The sequence below is a fragment of the Mya arenaria genome, chromosome 5, assembly GCF_026914265.1.
Source record: "Mya arenaria isolate MELC-2E11 chromosome 5, ASM2691426v1".
NCBI classification, from domain to species: Eukaryota; Metazoa; Mollusca; class Bivalvia; order Myida; family Myidae; genus Mya; species Mya arenaria.
In genome coordinates, this window is record NC_069126.1 from 68,017,036 (window position 1) to 68,038,050 (window position 21,015).

A 21,015-nucleotide genomic window follows, 5' to 3' on the forward strand; every position below is an offset into this window, starting at 1 on the left:
GTGTTTTGTAACGGTGCCTTTGCTCCGCCGGAGACTGCTCCGTTGAAACGGGATATTATGTAACTCGGAATTTTTGTGCATTTCAAGCTCTTGTACGAAGTATATAAAGCCGTGCGATTTATATTCGCCACAGATAAATAAACGTTGGATCTTTCTGGACTTACATTATATCAGTTTATTTTGGACATGTGTGAACCATCTTTATAATATAAAACGAAATTGGATTATTGCTTACTTTTTGGATTTGTGAATAAATTAAAATCATACATTTGTGGTAACTTTGTGTTGATAAAAGAAATATATATAAAGTTTGAAGAAAAGTATGTCTTTGTATCTCTCAACTCCAGTGTGGCAAGTTTGGGACCAATTGAATAATAGAAAGAAACTTCGCCACATAAGGTATGATCACTCGACCTCTTAAAAAGAACGCTAGCTCTGAGGGGTTTTATGTACAAGGTGTATTCTAGAGTGATTCACATAAGCTTAAAACTGTCTACACAAATCCAGCTGAAATATATTCGTATAAACAAATATTATCTAATATTTTGGCCAGCATCTGTCTACGATGGTGTTAAGTGTTGTGTAAATCAGTTTGCATCAGTATTTTGGTTTACATATACACATTTATATTTGTAATTCTGTCATAGCTACATACTAACACACAAATAAGAACACTGTAAGTACTCTACTTTAAACGCCTCGAAAAGGTAAGCGAAAGTACAATGCTTATAGGAATTCTAAAGCACTCAAATTTGCCCACATAGTAAATATTTACATCGGAAACTCAAAAAGATTTATATAGCGTGAATATAATTTGCATCCGGTGCGATTGTCTGACGGTCCCTGTGGTCAGATGTTGTTTTCACATAGTTGTAGTTGCTTACATTCTCGTTAGTACGGGTTTTGTTTTCTTCCATATCCAATAGTGGTGGAGCGTCTTCTTTCTCGATTGCACGTGCAGACATTCCTCTCTTTAAATTTTAAATTATGGTTTATTTAATTAGTGGAATAAACATGAAAACCAAGATACAAACAATACGTTGAAAATCGTAATGCTTCTGAAATACGATTATTTTTTACAAATATTCAGTCAAAAATGGTTTTGGTACCTCACTTGTATAAATAAAATGTGAGTAACATCAAATGCATACTATAACTAAAGCTAATGGTGTATGGTACTTTCCTCAATTGCTTGCCACCATCAATAGCTTCTTACAAAACAATAGCACACGGGTTATATGAAACCTCTACGCTCTTGAGTGGTATGAAACGCCACTGAAGGTTTCAGCTACGAACAGTGTAATCATTAATCGTTAACCTGTTCATGTTATCGCTCCAAACGAATACCAAGACGTCGTTCATGACAAAGCTGAGATGTTTTTGAATGCGTGTATTAAACGTGTATTTTCAATTGCTATGTCGGGTTTTAACCGGTGTTTAATAATGACATCTTACACAACTTTCAACATCGGCTTCCAACAATCAGAAGTAAAACAATAGTTCTTTGTCTTGAAGACAGTTCATCTGATGGATATACTTTAAGGAAATCTTACTATGTTGCGAAGCGCAGTTGTCTCAATACTAGTCTGAATCTCATCATACTCGGGTGTACTTCGCTCTCTATCTGCAGGTCTTCTTCGGCGTAAAAGCAATTTATAAACAGTATCAAAGATATAAATCCTTTCATAAATCATGTAGTTTTCTACGGTTGAAATACAAAGTAAAATGTTTGTTTATTGCACCGAACGTCAACCATTCTTTTTTGGTGACCACAATTAAAGAAATTAACCGATATAACAAATGGCCTTTTATGACATTACATGTATACATGTAAAACATGCCAATAAAATATAGCTCTTTCATTGATGTTCTATCCAAAACTGATTGAATAACATTTAAGTTGTATTCATGTAAGATGTCTGTATTTTTGTGCAGTGTTAGTTATACTTTAGATCATTATGCTATTTAAAGATAACAGAAGATTTCTTGGCTGTTGAACACGTTTCCGTAGTTGTTCCCGATACGGCGTAACGGACAGACGTATACCACTTTTTTGGTAGCAACTAGTGCAGGGTTGGTGGTTGTTTCTGCAATTAAAGAAAATATTCCATACAAAAACTACAGTTTGGAAAGTAAAGTTTTTTTTTCAATATATTGTTTTGTCCATTAGTAAATGTGTTTGTTGCATTTCTAATAATTATTTAAAATAATGTCAACCAGTTAAAGATTAGAAATAATAAAAATTGAATGTTTCGTGTTTACAATTCAGAAAACGAACAACGATTATAATAGTTAAATAACTTAATTCAGATGTGCATATATAGTGGAACAAGCTTATGCGATTGGAATTGGCATAATAAAATATCTCAATATCTTGCCATTGGTAAGACACATTTAGTGGTCGATTGTCTTGTATTTGGAGAAAATAAATCACTATAACCGAACCTACACACCTTTACTTTTGAGATCTAACTACTGATATTTAAGAGCTGTTTTTCTTTATCAGAATGTTAACCAATAATAAACAGTAAAAAAGGTTTAAAATAAAAAAGGGATAGTGTGAACAATTTTAGTTATCGTGTCAGTGTCGATATAAGTAGTGACGCTTGGTGTTGGTGTCGTTTGAAATCGTAAATTAGAATCAAACTATACAAACATTCTGTCATTGAGCTTAAAACGGTCAGGGAATTTTTTAGAATCTCCTTCGAATTCAAAGCGTTGCAAATGTATGTCATGCCTCCATCTATCGTATTATTCAATGTTAACAGGCATTCCTCTGTTTGATGACAGGTTTTTATAACGGTGTCATTTTCATACTCCCACCAAAGCGTCCATTGTCCTTTAGAATTGCAGTCATTTACAAGACATTTGATGGTCACTGCCATATTAAGATTTAAATCGGAAGGCGATGTCGCGTTCAAATACTGATTCGGACCACCTGAAATGTAATGTCGAAATTGTTGAAAAGTGACCAAGTAAAACGAAAACACAGTTAAGAGAAATCAGAAGCTATTATGTTTTAATACAGATTAAATCCTATTCCTGTAACAAGTGGGTAAAACATGCTCGATTAAAGATACGATTATAAACGTACATTCTAGTACATAGATCGCTTTGTAAGAACACTGTTAATGAGCATATAAGTCACGGTTGGATTGATAGGGTGATAAAAAGTCAACTAATGATAAGTTCGAGAAAGTACATGAGAGTACGCTACTGTATATTCCCTAACTAAATGAGATTGTATTAATCGCATCTTGGTGAACATGTTATAGTTGTCCGAGCCATGTCTGTAGTCACTTTGTAAAGTACATTGGAACCAGAACAGTTACTCCAACCTTCAACATTTGTAGAGTTCCTACTACGTACGGTCCTTAAATTATCGTTGTCGCTTAATCATTCAATTCTTATACTAGGTGGACTTTACTAACTTGTTTTACAGGAAACAATTCGGAAACAGACAGACATATTGTTGTTGTATCCTTGTATTTTGTTCACGGACAACGTTATGTTAAAGGGGGGAACTAATGTGAAATAATGAGAAAACATTGGTAAAACAGTCAGCTGAAATTATTCAATTGTACTTGTACTTTGACCACTTTTCTTAACAAGGCAATAACCATTCGTTTACAGATAAGTGGTCACTGACATTCGAGAAAATATTGTTATTAGTGTGCATTTATTTCAGTGCATGTGAAATATACCATTGGAAGTATATCATGATAGTAAAATGTTTCCTACTTGAGTGAAGTTGAATATACATTATTGTACTTGAACGTAGGTGCAGCATATACATGTTCGATGTACATAAATTTAAATTGAAGCATATTTTATAATGATATAATGATTACCATTTACACTGTTGGTGGATTGTATACTAGTATACCAAACATATATAACATTTAAATGTACGTGCATTATATAATTAATCAATGTTTACCATTTCAAATAATTGTGCATTTTATACTAGTTCAATACATATCAATTTGAAAGTAGGTGGATTCGAAAATAATAAAACATTTACCAATTCAATTTTAGATTTATTTAACATAGAGAGAATGTATGCATGCTTTAGCGTAAGGTCGTTACATATTTTATCGAGTGAGCACCAAAAGCTATATTTCGGCGTGGCATAGCTTAATCAAAGAATAATATTGCGATCTTACACTGAACGCAAACAATTGTTCTTATTATTATATGCCTTAAAAGAAGATATCAAAATGAAATTTAGTTGTTGTTGTTGTTTTTTAAAAAGTGAACCAAATTGTATGCGAACGTAACGATATTGCAAAAACTGCAAACCGTGACAAATATCGACATGTTATTTCACTATTTAAAATACTGATTTAACATTTTAATTTCATTTATAAATCTATATGAATAACCGGAAAGTTTATTATGAAATGTCTTATTTTTTCTATAGAATCGTTTGGTTTAAATGATGTTTTAGTTGCATATTCTTAAATTGCATTTAATGCAAGCTTAACAACGGTACGTACGATCGAATGCTTACAAGTCTTATATTTAAATACTTTATTAAAACTCAAAACCGATTCAATATACATTCAACCTACTTTTCATACTGATATGTTTGCATACTGAAGCATCTTTTAGACCAAAATCGTATGTGCTGCTGATCTTCCTGCATCACATTTCTTTTCCATTCCATGTTTCGTTGGTCATTGTTACATTTGCAGTACTTGTTGGAGTATGAGTAGATCCATTAAATGAATCAGTATGTTAAGCATCAGCTAGCAAGACATTGTCAATGAATATTTTTATTGTATGGGGCTGGGATAGCATTGCATACTTTACAGATTGCTGTAGAAATTTTTCCATGAAGAAACTCAGGAACTGTTAGAACAGGTTGGCTACATTTCTGTAAAATAAGAAAATAATTTAACAGCATTCAATATTATACCCATACCAATGAGTTCAATCTCCGCAAAAAAAACCGATTCAATGGTCGTCACTATGTGACTTCTATTTGCTTACCTACGCTACTTAGATTGCCATGCACTTTGTAAGGTGTTTCAATGGCTGCATAAGTAAACCGACATGTCACATTTCGTCTTGAAAGTCCAGACATTTGTTGATGAACGTTATGAAATCGCTACATCCCTTTATTCCGTTTAAGCAGAACTGAATAGTGGCTAATAAAAAGTACGACTTGTATAGGTTGTGTCCCTTTGTCAGTTAAGCAATATACGACGGCGCCTACATAAACATAAATGCATTCTGTTATGTTAAAAGGACTTTGGACCTATAACTTGGTATTTTGGTCTTTCTGAAAACACAACAGCATTTATATAATCAGGCATATTACGCAACCTTTCAAAATACCGATGAAATATAGGTTGCATTGATACTCAAGCAGATATAATCAGCAATCATAAGTTATTCATCTTACACTTATATGACTCATGTTTTCATTCAACGCAGTCAATCATGAAATAAAATGTATTTAATTTCTCGAAATTATCGATAAAGTACAATAAAGGTACATGAAATATTAAGATGCACAGACTCCGTGGTTTGCACTGAATTACACTCTAAAGAATATGACCCCTCGTCTATTACATCAAAGTTCATGATCGTTAATGTGTACAGATATTTAGATTTTCTTTCCTCTTCGTACGAGTCTTCTCTTAGCAGAAGCTCTTGAATGGTTTTCTTCCACGTTCGTCTAGTGTTGTCTTGACGCTGTATACATTGATCAGACGGAAAATATCCCAGTATAACATCAGCACCGCGAACGACCGGACTTAGAAGAACGAGAGCCACACATCGACCAGAAATCTATTAATACGACAAAAAATCATTTTTTTACAACAAAACCAAATGTTTACTTCATGTTCATTTATGGCAAAATTAATGTCAAACTTGATGTGGCAAATTACAAACACAAATTCGCTTATTTGGCTGTAGAGGCTTCAATTAAAACCAAAGTATAAAAAACAAAGGGTAGTCTTGAGACTATATATACTTATTAAACACTTTATATCTGTTTAAACAAACGTAAAGCAAAATGTTTGTTTATACATTGCAGTTGACTTTTGATATTTACCTTTCATAGTCACAGATATTAAAGGTGTTCTTATTGTTATATTTGTCGATCATTCAGCGTCAGAATTGGTGTATTGAATTTGAAGCGTTCCATTACAAAAAGAATGACGGATCCTCCCAATATTTTTTAACGTGTGGTCCATTAATTGTTTGAAAATGTGTGCCGCCTTTCAATATGTATTTTCCATTTTACATCACATCCCCAAGGGGAGAACGGTGTCATTATGAGTGTAACCTCCCTGTTGACAAACACAAGCCCTATCAATGATATCGATGCATGCTGGCTTCTTGCAGAACAGATGTAACTAGCAACAGCTGGAATTGTGTTTGTCAACCACATTATAACAACGAGGATTTCAAATCATGAATAAAATATATTTATTGTTGTTGTTTTTTTAATCTGAACGATTTCACGGTATACGATTTTGGAGGGTTTGTATGTTTATAATATCAGGAATCGACATTCAACTTTAAATTAACAAAATAAGGCCGTGCTGTTGAGCGAATGTCAAACAGATCGATGCTAATTTGAAACATTGCTCGTCATTCAGGTACTAAGACGACTGCTAAAGCAATTTCTAAATAGTTAATTAATTCAAACGTCATTTATTTCCGCTTCTGACTAAACGTACTCATATTCTTCGTCAACTTTACACACCTATTACCACAAGCCTTAATCCAAGTTAAAAAGTGCGTGACAACTATAAAACTACGAGATTGACACATTATCTATAGGCGTCAAAGAAATGAACAGAACAACTTACTGAAACCCGAAACCAGAAGCTTAATGTGTGGTAGCTTGATGGCATCTGTGAATCAAATATGGTCCGAGGGTCGCCAATGTTACATAGTAGTGGCAATGGTGTATGTTACCACACAATGCAATAACCACACAATAACTTTTTAACCCTGGTGGTTCATTTATAAGCAAACAATGGTCGACAATGATGGGAAAGCTTCGAACACAATGCAAGTTAAAATCCCCAACAAAAAACAAACAAACAAAACATTTGATTAATCACAGTAGGGCGAATCATATAATAGAAACTACAAAATGACACCGGGTTTAAACAGAATCTCTGTTACAGGTCACTCAAAAGAATGACACTCAGGAAACGGGATAGACAAAACCAACATACAACAGACATCTGATAATCTGGCCATTTACAAAATAATAATACCATCGACTTTACTTCGGTACTTGGGTGTCCAGATTTTGTTATTTACACCATGATAATATCATTGTCTTTACCTTCGTACTTGGGTGTCTAGATCTGGTAATCTGGCTTTATATCATGGTAATACCGTAGGCTGTACCGTGATACATAGGTTTTCGGATCTGTTATTATTGTTATTTACACACTATGATAATACTTTTGACTTCAGTTTGGAACTTAGGTTTCCGGAACTGGTCATGTGGCTATTTACAACAAGATAATACCATGCATTGTTCCATGATATCTGTCCATATCTAGTAATCTGGTTACTTGTTCATTGACCAGACTATGGGCTATACCTTGGTACATTGGTATACATATCTGGTAATCTATATATCTGTACCATGGTCAGGCCATGTACTTGACCTTTGTACTTGTATGGCCAGATCTTGTAATCTTGCTATTTGTCCCATTATAAAACCATATACTTTACCTTGTACATTGATGTACAGATCTGGTAATCTGGCTATTTCTCCCATGATAAATTCATGAACTTCTTGGATCTCCTTTTTTTGTAATTTGGCTATTTTCTCTATGACAATATCATGGATTGTACCTAAGTACTTGGGTTGCCAGATATGAAGACGAAGAAAATATGAGGATGAATTCAGAAAATACAGCTCTGAAAAAATTTGATCGAGTCATATAATAAAAAATATGCTAGATAAATGTGAAATGCCTAACAGATCCAACCACGAGTAAGCTGTTTATGGAAAAGGTTCTTCCTCTTCGGGCTTGAATTATTATTGCCGGTTATGTTTGGGTAAAAGTTCACTAAGTGATTCAGTGAAATGTACCAGAAGTGGAAGGGACACTTTTGTCATATGTTAAATGGACTTACTCATGTTTTAGAGCCATACATAAGTTTATCATTATATTACTGTATGACATCGACATTTCAAAACAAAGTGTTTTGGTTTTAGTGGGTTGCGAACCCACCCCGGTTAAGTAAATAAAATAAAATAGATAACCGACACCTTCACCACTAGGCACCGTTTTATACAAACGTGTTGGCTATTTCGACAGTTTAACAATACACTGATATCATCAGGTAATAGTGTCATTTAACCAATCACGCAGCAACAAAGGCACAATTAAGTGAACCATTTGGAATGTTAACGCTAATGAAAATTGTGGTTTTTAAAGACGCTATTTGAACAAATATCAACATTCTCTGAAGTTTTAACACTCCTTATGTTTTGCCACATTTTATTTCGCCATTTAAAAATGCATTGTACTTAACACATGAACGAGTGCATTTAATTACTTCATTTTGTTTAAGTACCAAGCAGTTCTGCTCCAGTTGGCATTAATGTTGTTAATGTATACACAAACATGTACAACATTAAGGTGAATCTCAAAAAAAGTCCTTCAAAAACAGTGACAGTGTTGTCGTATTATAAACCTCATGATAAATGATTATGACATCAGCACGTAGGGATACAAAACATATCTGAATGCACTAGGTAGTGAGAATAATTATATTGAAAATTATATCATGCATGATCAAACGCATTTTGTCAAGACTTGGAGAAGTACATTGCCTCATGGACAAAATTCATTAGAATAAGCCAGTAAAATTAAGAGTAATATCTTTATATATTTAGGAACGGTCCCAAAAAATGCTCACAAAGTTTGATGTTGAATTAAGATATATTTAATTTATTAAAAAAGGAAAGAAATCCAACAAACCTCTATGAATGCAGATGATGATTTGGAATTTTTTTCAAGATCCAATATCCAGTAAATATTTGATTCAAATTAAAAGAAATGTTATGATCCCAGGAGCCAGTCTAAATAAAATTCTAGAATCTCACATGAGTTCAAGCAAAACCACATAACCATACATCACACGCTAAGGTCGGGTTGTAACAAAGGTTATTGTTTCAGTGTATTTCTTTTTGATAATACAATGAGGCATTGGTTATGTTTATATTGTTAATATTGTTAATAGTGTTGCTATGAGAACGTTGTCAATGTAACTTGATATAGACAATTAACTTGTGCTGATAAATTTGATGAGCTAGAAATTGTATGTGAAAACACAATAAACAATGACAGTGCTCTTGTTTAAATTATACAATAATGCATTTGCTATTTTTGTAAAGTAGCTGTGGATTTGATATGATCTGCTTGCGTTACCTATAGCCATTTGTATTCAGTAGCTATAATAAACCCAGTAGAAACATCACAGTTGTATCTCATAGACGAACCAGACACAAGTAACAAATCATTTATATCGGAACACAGTGCTTAGAAATCAACTTTGGCTTTCTCGATTGCCTTTTTGGTTAGCATCGCATGTACACTGCAATTTGAGCAAATTATAAAACATAAGGCGTCGGCAACCTTCGGCTGTGCCTGGTCTCCGACCTTCGGACTCGGCAAGCCTCTCACCTGGTAACCACTATTCGGTTGCTCGGCAAAGATCGGGTCTGACTGATAACCGCCATGGGGACTCGTTAAGCCTTTTTTTCTGCCTGATCACCGTCTTTTAACTCGACAAGCCTCGCGTAAGCCTGGTCATTACAACTTGAACTCGACAATACCCTGATCAGCCTGCTCACCTCAACGAGGACTCGGTTAGTTTTCGGTCAGCTTGAACAACGTTACTTGAACTTAGCAGGCCTCGGGTCTACCTGGGTCCTGCCATTTGGACTGGACAGGACTCTGATCTGCCTGTTCACTGCAACATTTATTTGACAAGTCACAGTCCTGCCTGGTCACCGACACTAGCACTCGACAAGCCTCAGATCTGCATGGACATTGTCATTCAAATCAGCAACTCTTGGGTCCACCTGGTCATTGATATTGGTACTAAGAAGGACTCGGGTCTGATTGGTCACCACCTCGCGCATTCACCAATTCTCGAGTCTGCCAGGTATTCGTCATTTCGACTTGGGTCTACATGGTCATAGCCTTTTGAACTCGGCAAGTCACGGGTTTTCTTAGCCACCGCCAATCGAACTAGGCAAGCATCAGGTCAGGCTGGTCACAGCAACTCGACCGCGGCCAACTTCGGGTATGCCTGGTCACCGCCACTCAAACTTGGCAGGCCTCTGGCCTGCCTGGCCATCATCAGTTTGACTGAGCAGCCTATATGTGCTCATTGTTACTGCTATAACGTTTTAAGAGGGTATTTGTGTTTCATCCAGGAAGCTTTTTTTTGTTACAGGAACATAACAACAGAACACTGGAAACACTAATTAAATGCCTTTGGATTAATTTTAATGACAGTTCATCATTTAAGTGTTTTATATTATATATGTACATTACTTACTTTAGTAGGAATAAGTTTGCTTACATTTTGCTCGGTGCTTATATGAAATAAACATGGTCACCGCGCGCGTTGTACTTGTCGGTATTAATAAAAATAAAAAGTGCTACCACGCATGTTGTACTTACTCGGTATGTAAATGACAAAAAAAACGACTAGCGACTATCAGCTTGCATGTTGTAGTTACTCGGTATGTATATGACAATATAACGACCAACGACTATCAGCTTGCATGTTGTACTTACTCGGTATGTATATGACAAAAATAACGACCAGCGACTATCAGCTTGCATGTTGTACTTACTCGGTATGTATATGACAAAAATAACAACCAGCGACTATCAGCTTGCATGTTGTACTTAATCGGTATGTACATGATCTCATAAATGTCAGCGCGCGACAGCGCTCATGTTATACCTACTCGATATATATATTTAATAAAAAGGTTAACGTGCGTAGCCGCGCACGCTGTACTTACTTGGAATGTTCATCAACCAGGACAGGTCACAGCTGTTTCAGTTGCAGTTTTTAAAAACAAAATATTGGCATCAGTTGAAATAGCAAAAAAATGAAAAATGCAAATTAATCAGCTTAAATTATGCTAAAATATTTATTAGCCCTCCCTTGAATGGTTTTCTTTCATGAACGTCTAGTGAAAGTTTGGCGCTGTATATACTGATCAGATGTAAAATATCCCTGTATAATGTCTGTACCGCAAACTACCGAGCTTAGAAGAAAGAGAGCTCCTCATTCTCCAGAAATATCTGAATATTATAATGCAAAAACATTATTTTAACAAAACTATATGTCTACGTTATGTTCACTGATCGCAAAATTAATGTTTAATAGAATAAACTTGGTCAGGCCAAAAAGAAACATAAACTCGCTGAATTTGTTGTAGGAGGCTTGAATGTGAACCTAAATATAAAAAAATGAGTATACAAAAGAAATATACTAATTTAAACACTTCGTATCTCTATATTTAAATATTAAGTATAATATGGATTAAAACAGTGATATAGACTATTTACCTTTCATATTTAATGATTCTAAGCGTGTTTTCGTTTGGTATTTGTTGAACATTTGGCGTAGAAGTCAGAGTTGTTCTATACAATTAAAGCGTTTATTCTAAAACATAATGCCCCATCCTTTTAACTTGTGGTATTTTCATTGTTTGAAAATGTGTGCCGTCTTCCATTATGTTTTTCCATCCTACCTTACATCTCCAAGAGTAGAACGGTGTCGTTTTTAGTGTAACCTTCCTGTTGACAAAAGCTGGCCCTACAACTTACATATCTGCATGTATACTGACTTATTGCAGAACGGATAATTAAAAAGAGCTAAAATAGTGGTTGTGAAACACAATGAACAAACGACGTTTCACACGAATCGATAAAATATACTTCATTTCAATCCGAACAAATATGCGGTCTACGAGATGGGAGGGTTCGGAAAAGTGTTATTTCAGGAAACGACATTAACCTTAAATTTAACTAAAATAAGGCCGGGCTGTTGAAAATTATTGTCACGCATACCGATGCTTATTCAAACTTAATGGTGGTAGCTTGACAATCTTTGCGTTAACATTGTTTCCGTGAAGAGGAAGGAATGGTCCGAAGGTCGCCATTGTTCAAACGTAGTAACAAACGTGTATGTAACCACACAATACAACAATCACACAATATTATTTTAGCCCCTTATGTTGAACTTCTGATTATTGGACAATGACCGGCAATTTTAAAATCAGATGCACATACGTAATAAAGCAAAAATAAATAACAACACATATTTTATTTATAATCCTTAAAGTATCAATAAAAATGTGTTGAAACGGTGTTTCTGTTATCGTCTTATGTGTTCAGTGAGATTAATATTTCATTGGGGATGGGGTAAAACCATTTAACATAACCCAACTATTGTCCAATCTAATTCTAAAGGTATGAAACAGAGCTTTTTTTACAATATTCATATCGTTAATAATACCAATGGAAATCAATTTTGAAAAGGCAGGGAAGGGCAACCAACTGTCCTGAGAGATAATGCTTCGAACACATGTGGGAAGTAATGTCAAACAGCTAATAAATAACTTGTATCTTGCTTGATTCATGAATTGAAAGCACTCTTTTTTATAGAACGGAAGTATCGCAGTACACTTGGTGCACATACGTCGATAATAATATGTTTTGCTATAAAAAAAACTGCATGCCTTGTCCAGCAATTTGAAGTAACTGTTTCGTGGAGTTTGCGACAAGCAGCCAAAATCTACTTAACGATGGTTCTTCTAAAGGCGTGCTCATTAATCACAATGACAAAAATGAATCTAAAAAATATAAAGTGTAAAACTATAAATATATCATTTTTCTGATATAAGTCTCGCCCAAACAAAACGATCGTTACATAAGGTAAGGCAATATTTTATCATCGCCGTCATTTTGGTATTCCAAAAGAAGAATGTTGATTATTGCTTATTTCTGATGGTGATATAGAAAATCTATCTAAGAAAAATAACATATTTGTTCTCATCGCTTGCGTTCATATTGTTTGTTGACAGGTTAAAATCCGAAGTATTCTTAATTTAAACTGTGTTTGAAAGTCTTTTTTTGATTGACCAAAGTCAATCAGCACGGATTGCCGACTTCCAGCGATTCTCTAAATAGAAAACGGAGGAACGTCTCAGATTCCCTGTTTTAACTCAGAATCGGAGCGAATGCATCAGAGGGTTGAACGCATATTATATACATGATATATTTAAACGGATTAAAACAAATACTGATATAATAATGTATAACTCCGGATATTTGTACCGGTAGTATAAGTATTTAATATGTTACCAATAATTAATCAATAATTAATTATGATAACTTGCTAATGCAGGACATAATAATTTTAAACTCATGATACAAGTTCAACTGCAAGTGTTTTAAATGTATAAAACAAATACGAGAAAAGCTGAACTATTTAAACATCGAAACGTATTATTAATTGTTCTGTAAAATAAATCAATGTGACGATGGTTTAAACAAGTACATTTATCCACTGAAATATGACTGCGATTTGTTCAAATTTTGGCCAAATACACAACCCTTTCTATCCACAAAATGTGTTAACGTATAACATTACCCTCGAACAGATCGGCAGGTTTACTTTTGGCATTTTGTTTCATTTTACCAAAGAAAGTGTTCAGTCACTATCTTACCCTATTTGGTCAATATATGTCTTACTTGAAAATAAATCATCATGAAGCCACAATACATTGTTGATTGGATATTTTGACACGAAACATAATCAATTAGACAAAAGAATAATGCACACGGGATTCAACAAATATTTGATCAAATTTCTTTTTTATACTTGCTTAACTCGTTATTTCAGCCAAAACATGTTGCTACAGGTTACGTTTTACACTAAACAAAATATTGTACATTTAAATTTAAGAATAAATTAGATATTGATTCTTCCCAATCGACTTATGTCTGTGGAAGGTCATTTCCTAGAGTGCACATGTATGCTAAACAGTTGTTACATGACTAGCACATCCAAACAATAATTTGGCCGATTTTCTAGAGTTTTTAAAGTTAACACTTATTTGCATACTATAGTAACACTTTCACCTTCTGGTTCATTGTCAAAGTGCTGCTGTTTCCATTACTGAAAACATATAAAGTTTTGATCGAGGAAGTTATGTTTTTTCGAAAGAGTTCATTAACGGTATCAGATTATTCCTTTTGTTCATCAGTTTCATCATTTAAATATGAAACCGTACTGCCAAATTTGAATATTAAACATAAAATATATTGGACAGATTATTTAAAAAAGGGCTTTTGCATTGTTTATGATCTACTAAGACAACATCATGTTTGTCAGAGCCCTTAAGAACATGCAATCCCGCCCTTACATTAGTTTACACCGAATAACGGGACGGGTCACATGTGTCGTTCCATCAATAATTCAAACGATTGACTAAGTGATTGTCGTGGAAATTATAATAATCACATACATTTTTAATGAACATGGCTATACATAAACAGACAGTGTCTATCAGAAAAACGTTAAAAATACTCAAATTATTGAATGTAAGAGTTTGATAGTTTGGGATGACTGCAATCCCATATTATTTTGGTATCACAAGAGTAGAAAACAACCATGTTAAAACATGCTTTTTTGGCCTTCAAATATATTTTGTTAATTTGTTAACTAATTGTTAACACCCGTCCCGTTATTCGGTGTTTTATTATTTTGTAAAAATAGTAAGTGTTAGTTTTGATATACTTCATGTTTTGTCCTTATACGAACATAAAAATGTTTCCGTTTTGAGTTAGTCAATTACATTGCGGTTTGAACAACTTAAAGAATAAAGAATATAGCGCCAGTCTGCGGATTCATATTCATAACGATTAAATCAATTCAATTTCAAACCCAAAGTTAAACTTAAGCGTTTCCGTTACTTGAGTTAAACAATTGTGGACTGAAAGGGTGACCAACACATATCTTCCCTGAAAGTGTCTGTTTCTATTTTCTGAAAAGTAAAATGTGAATTATAATAGGCAATAAAAACGACAGAACAACCAAAATCGCATTAATTAATAAATCAGTTTGCGGAGATATGCCACGACAATGGATGCTTATATGTGCTCAACTTGCCGTACTAGCTTCTGGTATGTTGTATTAGTAAACCGCTCTATATTAGACCAGAGTAATTAATGATAATAATGATCACTGGTTAATTTTACTCCTACTGCTACAACAAGTACTATTACTACTACTACTACTACTACTACTACTACTACTACTACTACTACTACTACTACTACTACTACTACTACTACAACTACTACTACTACTTCTACTACTACTACTACTTTTTATCATATGTGACTACAGGGACGTATAGTTTCTTCCATTATTCATGTTTAAAAGATTGTTTTGATTATTTCTGTGTTTCTACCTTATTAGATCAAACAAAGACTGCTCATTATTATTATTATTATTATTATTATTATTATTATTATTATTATTATACTTCTTCATCCTCATCTTCTTCTTTTTCTTTTTTTCTTTTTCTTCTTCTTCTTCTTCTTCTTCTTCTTCTTCTTCTTCTTCTTCTTCTTCTTCTTCTTCATATAAAAAATATTGTTATTATATACCAGATTTTTAAAGCGCACTTTTATTTTTTTTTACCTTTTAAACGTTCAAAATCTCTGGCCTATCAAATTTACAACAATTAATTTTGATTATTATTGTTTTACTTGTAAGTTAACATTATTGAGGGTAATGAGTACTTGTTAACAGTTTACAACCTTGATTGCAGCTCTATTTGGCTACATATCGGCTGCCAGTAAGCATTATGGAACACTATCAGTAGTAGGACCAGCCTTTGTGAACAGGGATGTAACACTTAAAGCGACACCGTTCTACCCTTGGGGATGTCACGTTCAGTGGAAATACATTATTGACGGACAAACACAAGTTCAAACAATGGATGCTGACTTTGCTACAAGATATTCGGAGAATGAATCATACTTTTTGAAATGGACGGCTACGTTTGCATACAACAGAGCTGTCTTCTACACCGTATGTTCAACAAACACATCGATTAGAACAAGCATCGTATCTTTAAATATGACAGGTAAAATATCAAGAAAAAACGATTTATGTCGGTTACCTAAGTGATAAAGATAAAACATACTAATACTGATATAAAGACTTTGCGTTGCATTTTTGTTTCCTCCATTTGTTGTTATTTGAGTCTTTAATCATTAAAGCCTTCTAACACAGGCATGGTAGTTTGTTTGCTACTGGGCCTGGTCCATGTACATTATACCTTACTATCATTTTTTTTTCTGAACTACCCGTATTTACCAAATTCACCTATAATTCTTTAAGCCGTTTTGGAAGTAAAATACAAAAAAATGTAAATAGTAATAAGCTAAATATGTGAAACTAATAAGATCTTTGTCGAGTTAATCAGCTCAAATAAATTAACTTCATTTGTTTTAGAAATATTTCTATACTTATTAGTTACTAAGTTCTAATCTTCAGATATTGTTGGACAATGTGGATCTCTCGTCCTTTTAAACCAAGTTGTTCACGGCGCGGACGTCAAATTAGGGTACTTTCCGTCTGACCTTTCTCTATATTACAAATCATTCCTTACACGAACATGGAAGAAGAACAACGAAAAGATACAGCTACGCGAAGGTTATTACGTCGAGGAGACAGTATCTGCATATCTGTACACATTAACGGTACTCAACTTTGATCACAGAGATGCGGGGTCATATATTTTAGAGTGCAATACAACAGAAACAACGGACCATGTGCAGCTTTATGTTTTAGGTATCTTCATTGTTCTTCAGGGAATAATCAAACATTTATTATTAATATTATTTCATGTTCATAATGTTCACGTCCGATGGAAGTGAAACATGATTCATATAAGTGTTAGAAAATAAGTATGTACAATGTAAAATACGTTTTAAATTTTATTTTTTAAGTATACATTATATATACTATGCTAACTGATTTAAATGGGTTTTGTTGTTTTTAGAGCGACCAAGTTACCCAGTTCTCGGTCCAAAGTCCCCTGACTTTAATACAACAGAATGCATTTATGTTTATGAAGGCTCCGACTTATATTGCAAAACAGATAACGGAACAAAACCCGTCCATGTCGTACTTTTACTGGGCCAGGATTCAATTGTTCTTGCTGAAAGCAAATATATCAAAGGGTTGTACCGATTCCATGACGTTTATCAACGAATGACCGGTCTGTCAAGACAGAATGTGACATGCCAAGTTTCAAATGCAGCCCTGGAAACACCCTACGACGTGCATGACATTCTCTGTAACGTAGGTAAGCAAATAGGAGACAGATAATGAAAAAATAAAAATCGATTTTTTGGATGTGAACCAATTTGGATCTTGCATAATAATAAATGTTAGTACATCATTAGGCTTCAATTCCAGAGAAAGGTAGCCCGCCCGTGTTAACAGTTCCTGAATTCCTTGATGGAGAAAGTTCGACAACAGTCTGTGAAGTGCACAATGCTTTCCCAGCTCCGGCAATAGAAATACGCGTTGGCATATTTTTGCTAGCTGATGTTCAACAAATCGATTCATTTAATAGATCTTCTAATACTTTTACAAGCCGTTTAAAGGCGACAAAGACTAATAAGAGGTGGAATGGAAAAGAAATGTGTTGCATCAGGGATAGTAACAATGCTTTTGGTTTAACAAATATGTCGATATGCGCGAACATCAGTATAAAATGTAAGTTTAACTCAAAGCGATTGACGACTATTGTTAAATTTTAAGAAAGGGAAAATATGATAAGAAAATCCAAATTAAATATAACGACATTTCCAATGGTAAGTGTTTGTATTATTAAACTTTAGATTCAATATTTTTCTTGTTTGGTTAGTATGAATTATTGAAAAATAAACATTATATATTTGTATTTTCTAAATTCAAACGGTGACATTTGAATTTAATATTTAGGTTTTCAAGTTTGTTCTAATTTGTTTTCAGATCCCCCGTCGGATCTTTCCATATTATTCTACAAAATACATGAATGTAGCAACAATGCTTCTGTCTATATCTTAAACATGTTTTGTGAAACTGATGCATCAAATCCGCCTTGCGCAATTGAATGGGCAAGTGACAACGATAATGTAAGATACGTTCACATCAACAACTGGACGATTGGTAAAAATGGGAGTTTCCGATCTGTTTCTAACGTGTTGTACAATGTCACTAAAGACATGGCTGGTGGAACTATTACATGTTCAACAAGATGCGAACATTTCCCATCGCATTTAAATGCAAGCTATGCAATATCGTTTTCTGGTACGTACTGGGTCTGATAAGTTTTCTCGAGTTTCGTTAACACTCTTAACCAAACCATAACTGTATTTTGTGTATTTCTTCTTTCAAAGTAATCTTACGGAATAAACATATTTATGCTCTCCGCAGATTTTAAGAGATTTATTAGTGAACTGAAAATGTGATCTCACTATTACATACAGTTATACATCTTCCGGAATGACGTTACGTTCGCGTACTACTTGGCGCGCTTTTCTAAAGGAAACTACACTTAACTACACATAGTGTTTGTTTCACATTTAATAAAACATATATGATAATAATTATGATAATAAAAATATAATTATTGCTTTATTTCACTTTAAGATCTCGATTATGTCATTCGTTAAATGTAGTTTAACCACTTGTAACTAGAATTCGGTTTATTCAACTTTACGTTGTATACTAACTGTTGTTTTCTCTATACTGCGTGTTCATTTAACTGTGCTACTTCCTGAAATATGTTGACACTACTTTTCGTATTAAGGATGTACATGTTTCTTTGGAAGGAAATGCCATCCGGATATGATATTTTTTTACAGAATGTTTCATTCATTTGTAACAAGAACTAAATAGTAGATATCTTTAAATGTATAATAATAATAATAAGTCTTAATTCTTCAACATTTATCTGTTTTACTGTTTGTTTGTTATAGTTCTACGCTTACTTTTCAGGTGGACCGAGTCTCTCTTAAATTTGCAATTTAATTAGAAATAAACTATTTCAGGAAGTCAACCCAACGTTTATGAGAATCAGACATTTTCTTCAACATCACGATTTCCTGTCAACAAGGTACTTATTGGAACAGGCGTTTTCTGTGGACTCTGCATCTTGTTTATAATTGGAATTGGAAGTAAGTACTTGTGCTCCCTTAACGCTCTCTTGAATTTATATATTGAATGTTTTAAAGTTTTGAAATAGTACAATGGCGTAAACGAATTATCTAATCCAGAGTTATAAATGAATAGAAACTGTCCATATTGAAATTTGCTTTTATTATGTTTTGTTTTGCTTGACATTTCACTTTTATCTAATTTTATTTTTCACTTCATTTTAAGGTATGTTTAAAGTCTTTCAAGGGCAACAAATATAAGTTGCTGCCTTTTTTAATTGTAATGCATTATGATGTTTAACATTGCTTGACTTAAATGATCATAGCAAGAAAAACAACATCTAATTTATAGCTTAGTGGCGACAAATTTCCCAGTTAAAAAGGCGCCAAAAATATCGCAAACAATTTGTATCCATACCCAAATCATATGCCTTTAATTGTTTAGATTATTAAAGACAAAAAGGTTAAGAGACTTATTCACAGAAAGTACAAGGGCCAACATTGGAATATATTTTATATATTGTGCGAGAAATAATTGGGAAAGAGCATAACATTTTATCTATATTTCATTTTGTTCAACTTTCTTTAACTGACGTTTATTTAGAATATCTGTTTTTATTTAAATGTCTAAAACTGCACAAAAAATGAGTTTTTTTTAATCAAATATCACAAAATAAAACTATTATTTTCAAAGACAGTTCAAACGAAACTAATTAGAACTAATATTGATCATACTTTTTTATGAACACATATTTTTAGGATGTGTATTACTTAAACGGCGAAAGGTCAACGAAGTCAACACAATAGAGATGTATGTACCAAATGCTGTTTTGTAATTTCGAATTAATGATTCAAACTCCAGATGTACGTTTAATGTTACACAGTTGGATTTATGTACATTGTTGGAACATAAAGCAATTGATTCAGAACATAGTTTCAAGCAAATTAGGCTGTGCTTCGTATTACGATACTTAAACTTATATATGTCAAACTCGTATAAGTACAAATTTTCATAAAACAAATAAATACTTGCTATTTTTCAGTGTTGAAAATCACAGCGGTAAGTTTCTTTCTTTTGGTTTACTATACGTACATGCTTTTTATGCTCTTTGAATAGCTCGACATGTACTCTTGCGGATACGTTTTTTTCTTGTTTTTAATTGGTTTTGTTAATATGTGTTTATGACATTACATATCGAAATTAATTACATAAACATATCCATTTTAATGAAGTGATACATCAAATTAAACTCTCTAAGAATATTAAATTAAGATACGCATTAATTTAAAATTCAACAACTGATATTTCATTTGATACAATATTCATCAGTTCAATTTTGATTTTTTTACCCCAAAATGTAGGAGCACTTTCTCTGACATTTGCATCCTGGCATTTTGTAAGTTTTGATCCTGTTATTAATTCGTTAATTGTTGGGGTATTTTTAAAAAAAAGAAGATATGATTAAAAACACAAACATTTTGCAAAGACATATGGTATTTTAACAAGTTTTAGACTAATGGTTCTGTTTACCCTTAAATATTTCCCTCCAAATGGATGTTTATAATGATGCAATAAACAAAAAACAGACACCTCGTCGGACAATGACGTGCTACATATAGCAATGGAAGGAGTCCAGTACGCAGTCGTGCAGAGGCAGGCGGCCACTCAGAGGACTGGAATGCAGGTAACTCACTTCACTTTGTGACGTTTTCCACGAGAAAATTCATTTGATGCAATGTCATTCCGAAAGTACAAATTACC

At 33.5% G+C, this 21,015-nt stretch overlaps 1 protein-coding gene across 1 annotated transcript; it reads left to right on the plus strand.

Moving 5' to 3' along the window:
* The first annotated feature begins 15,111 nt into the window (after positions 1-15,111).
* LOC128235909 (uncharacterized) lies at positions 15,112-20,089 on the plus strand. Its single transcript, XM_052950696.1, has 8 exons — positions 15,112-15,215; positions 15,869-16,186; positions 16,600-16,896; positions 17,108-17,413; positions 17,527-17,829; positions 18,088-18,405; positions 19,149-19,274; positions 20,013-20,089. Exons 1-8 carry the CDS (start codon positions 15,164-15,166, stop codon positions 20,087-20,089), a joined length of 1,797 nt encoding a protein of 598 aa, XP_052806656.1. The 5' UTR covers positions 15,112-15,163.
* Positions 20,090-21,015: the final 926 nt, after the last annotated feature.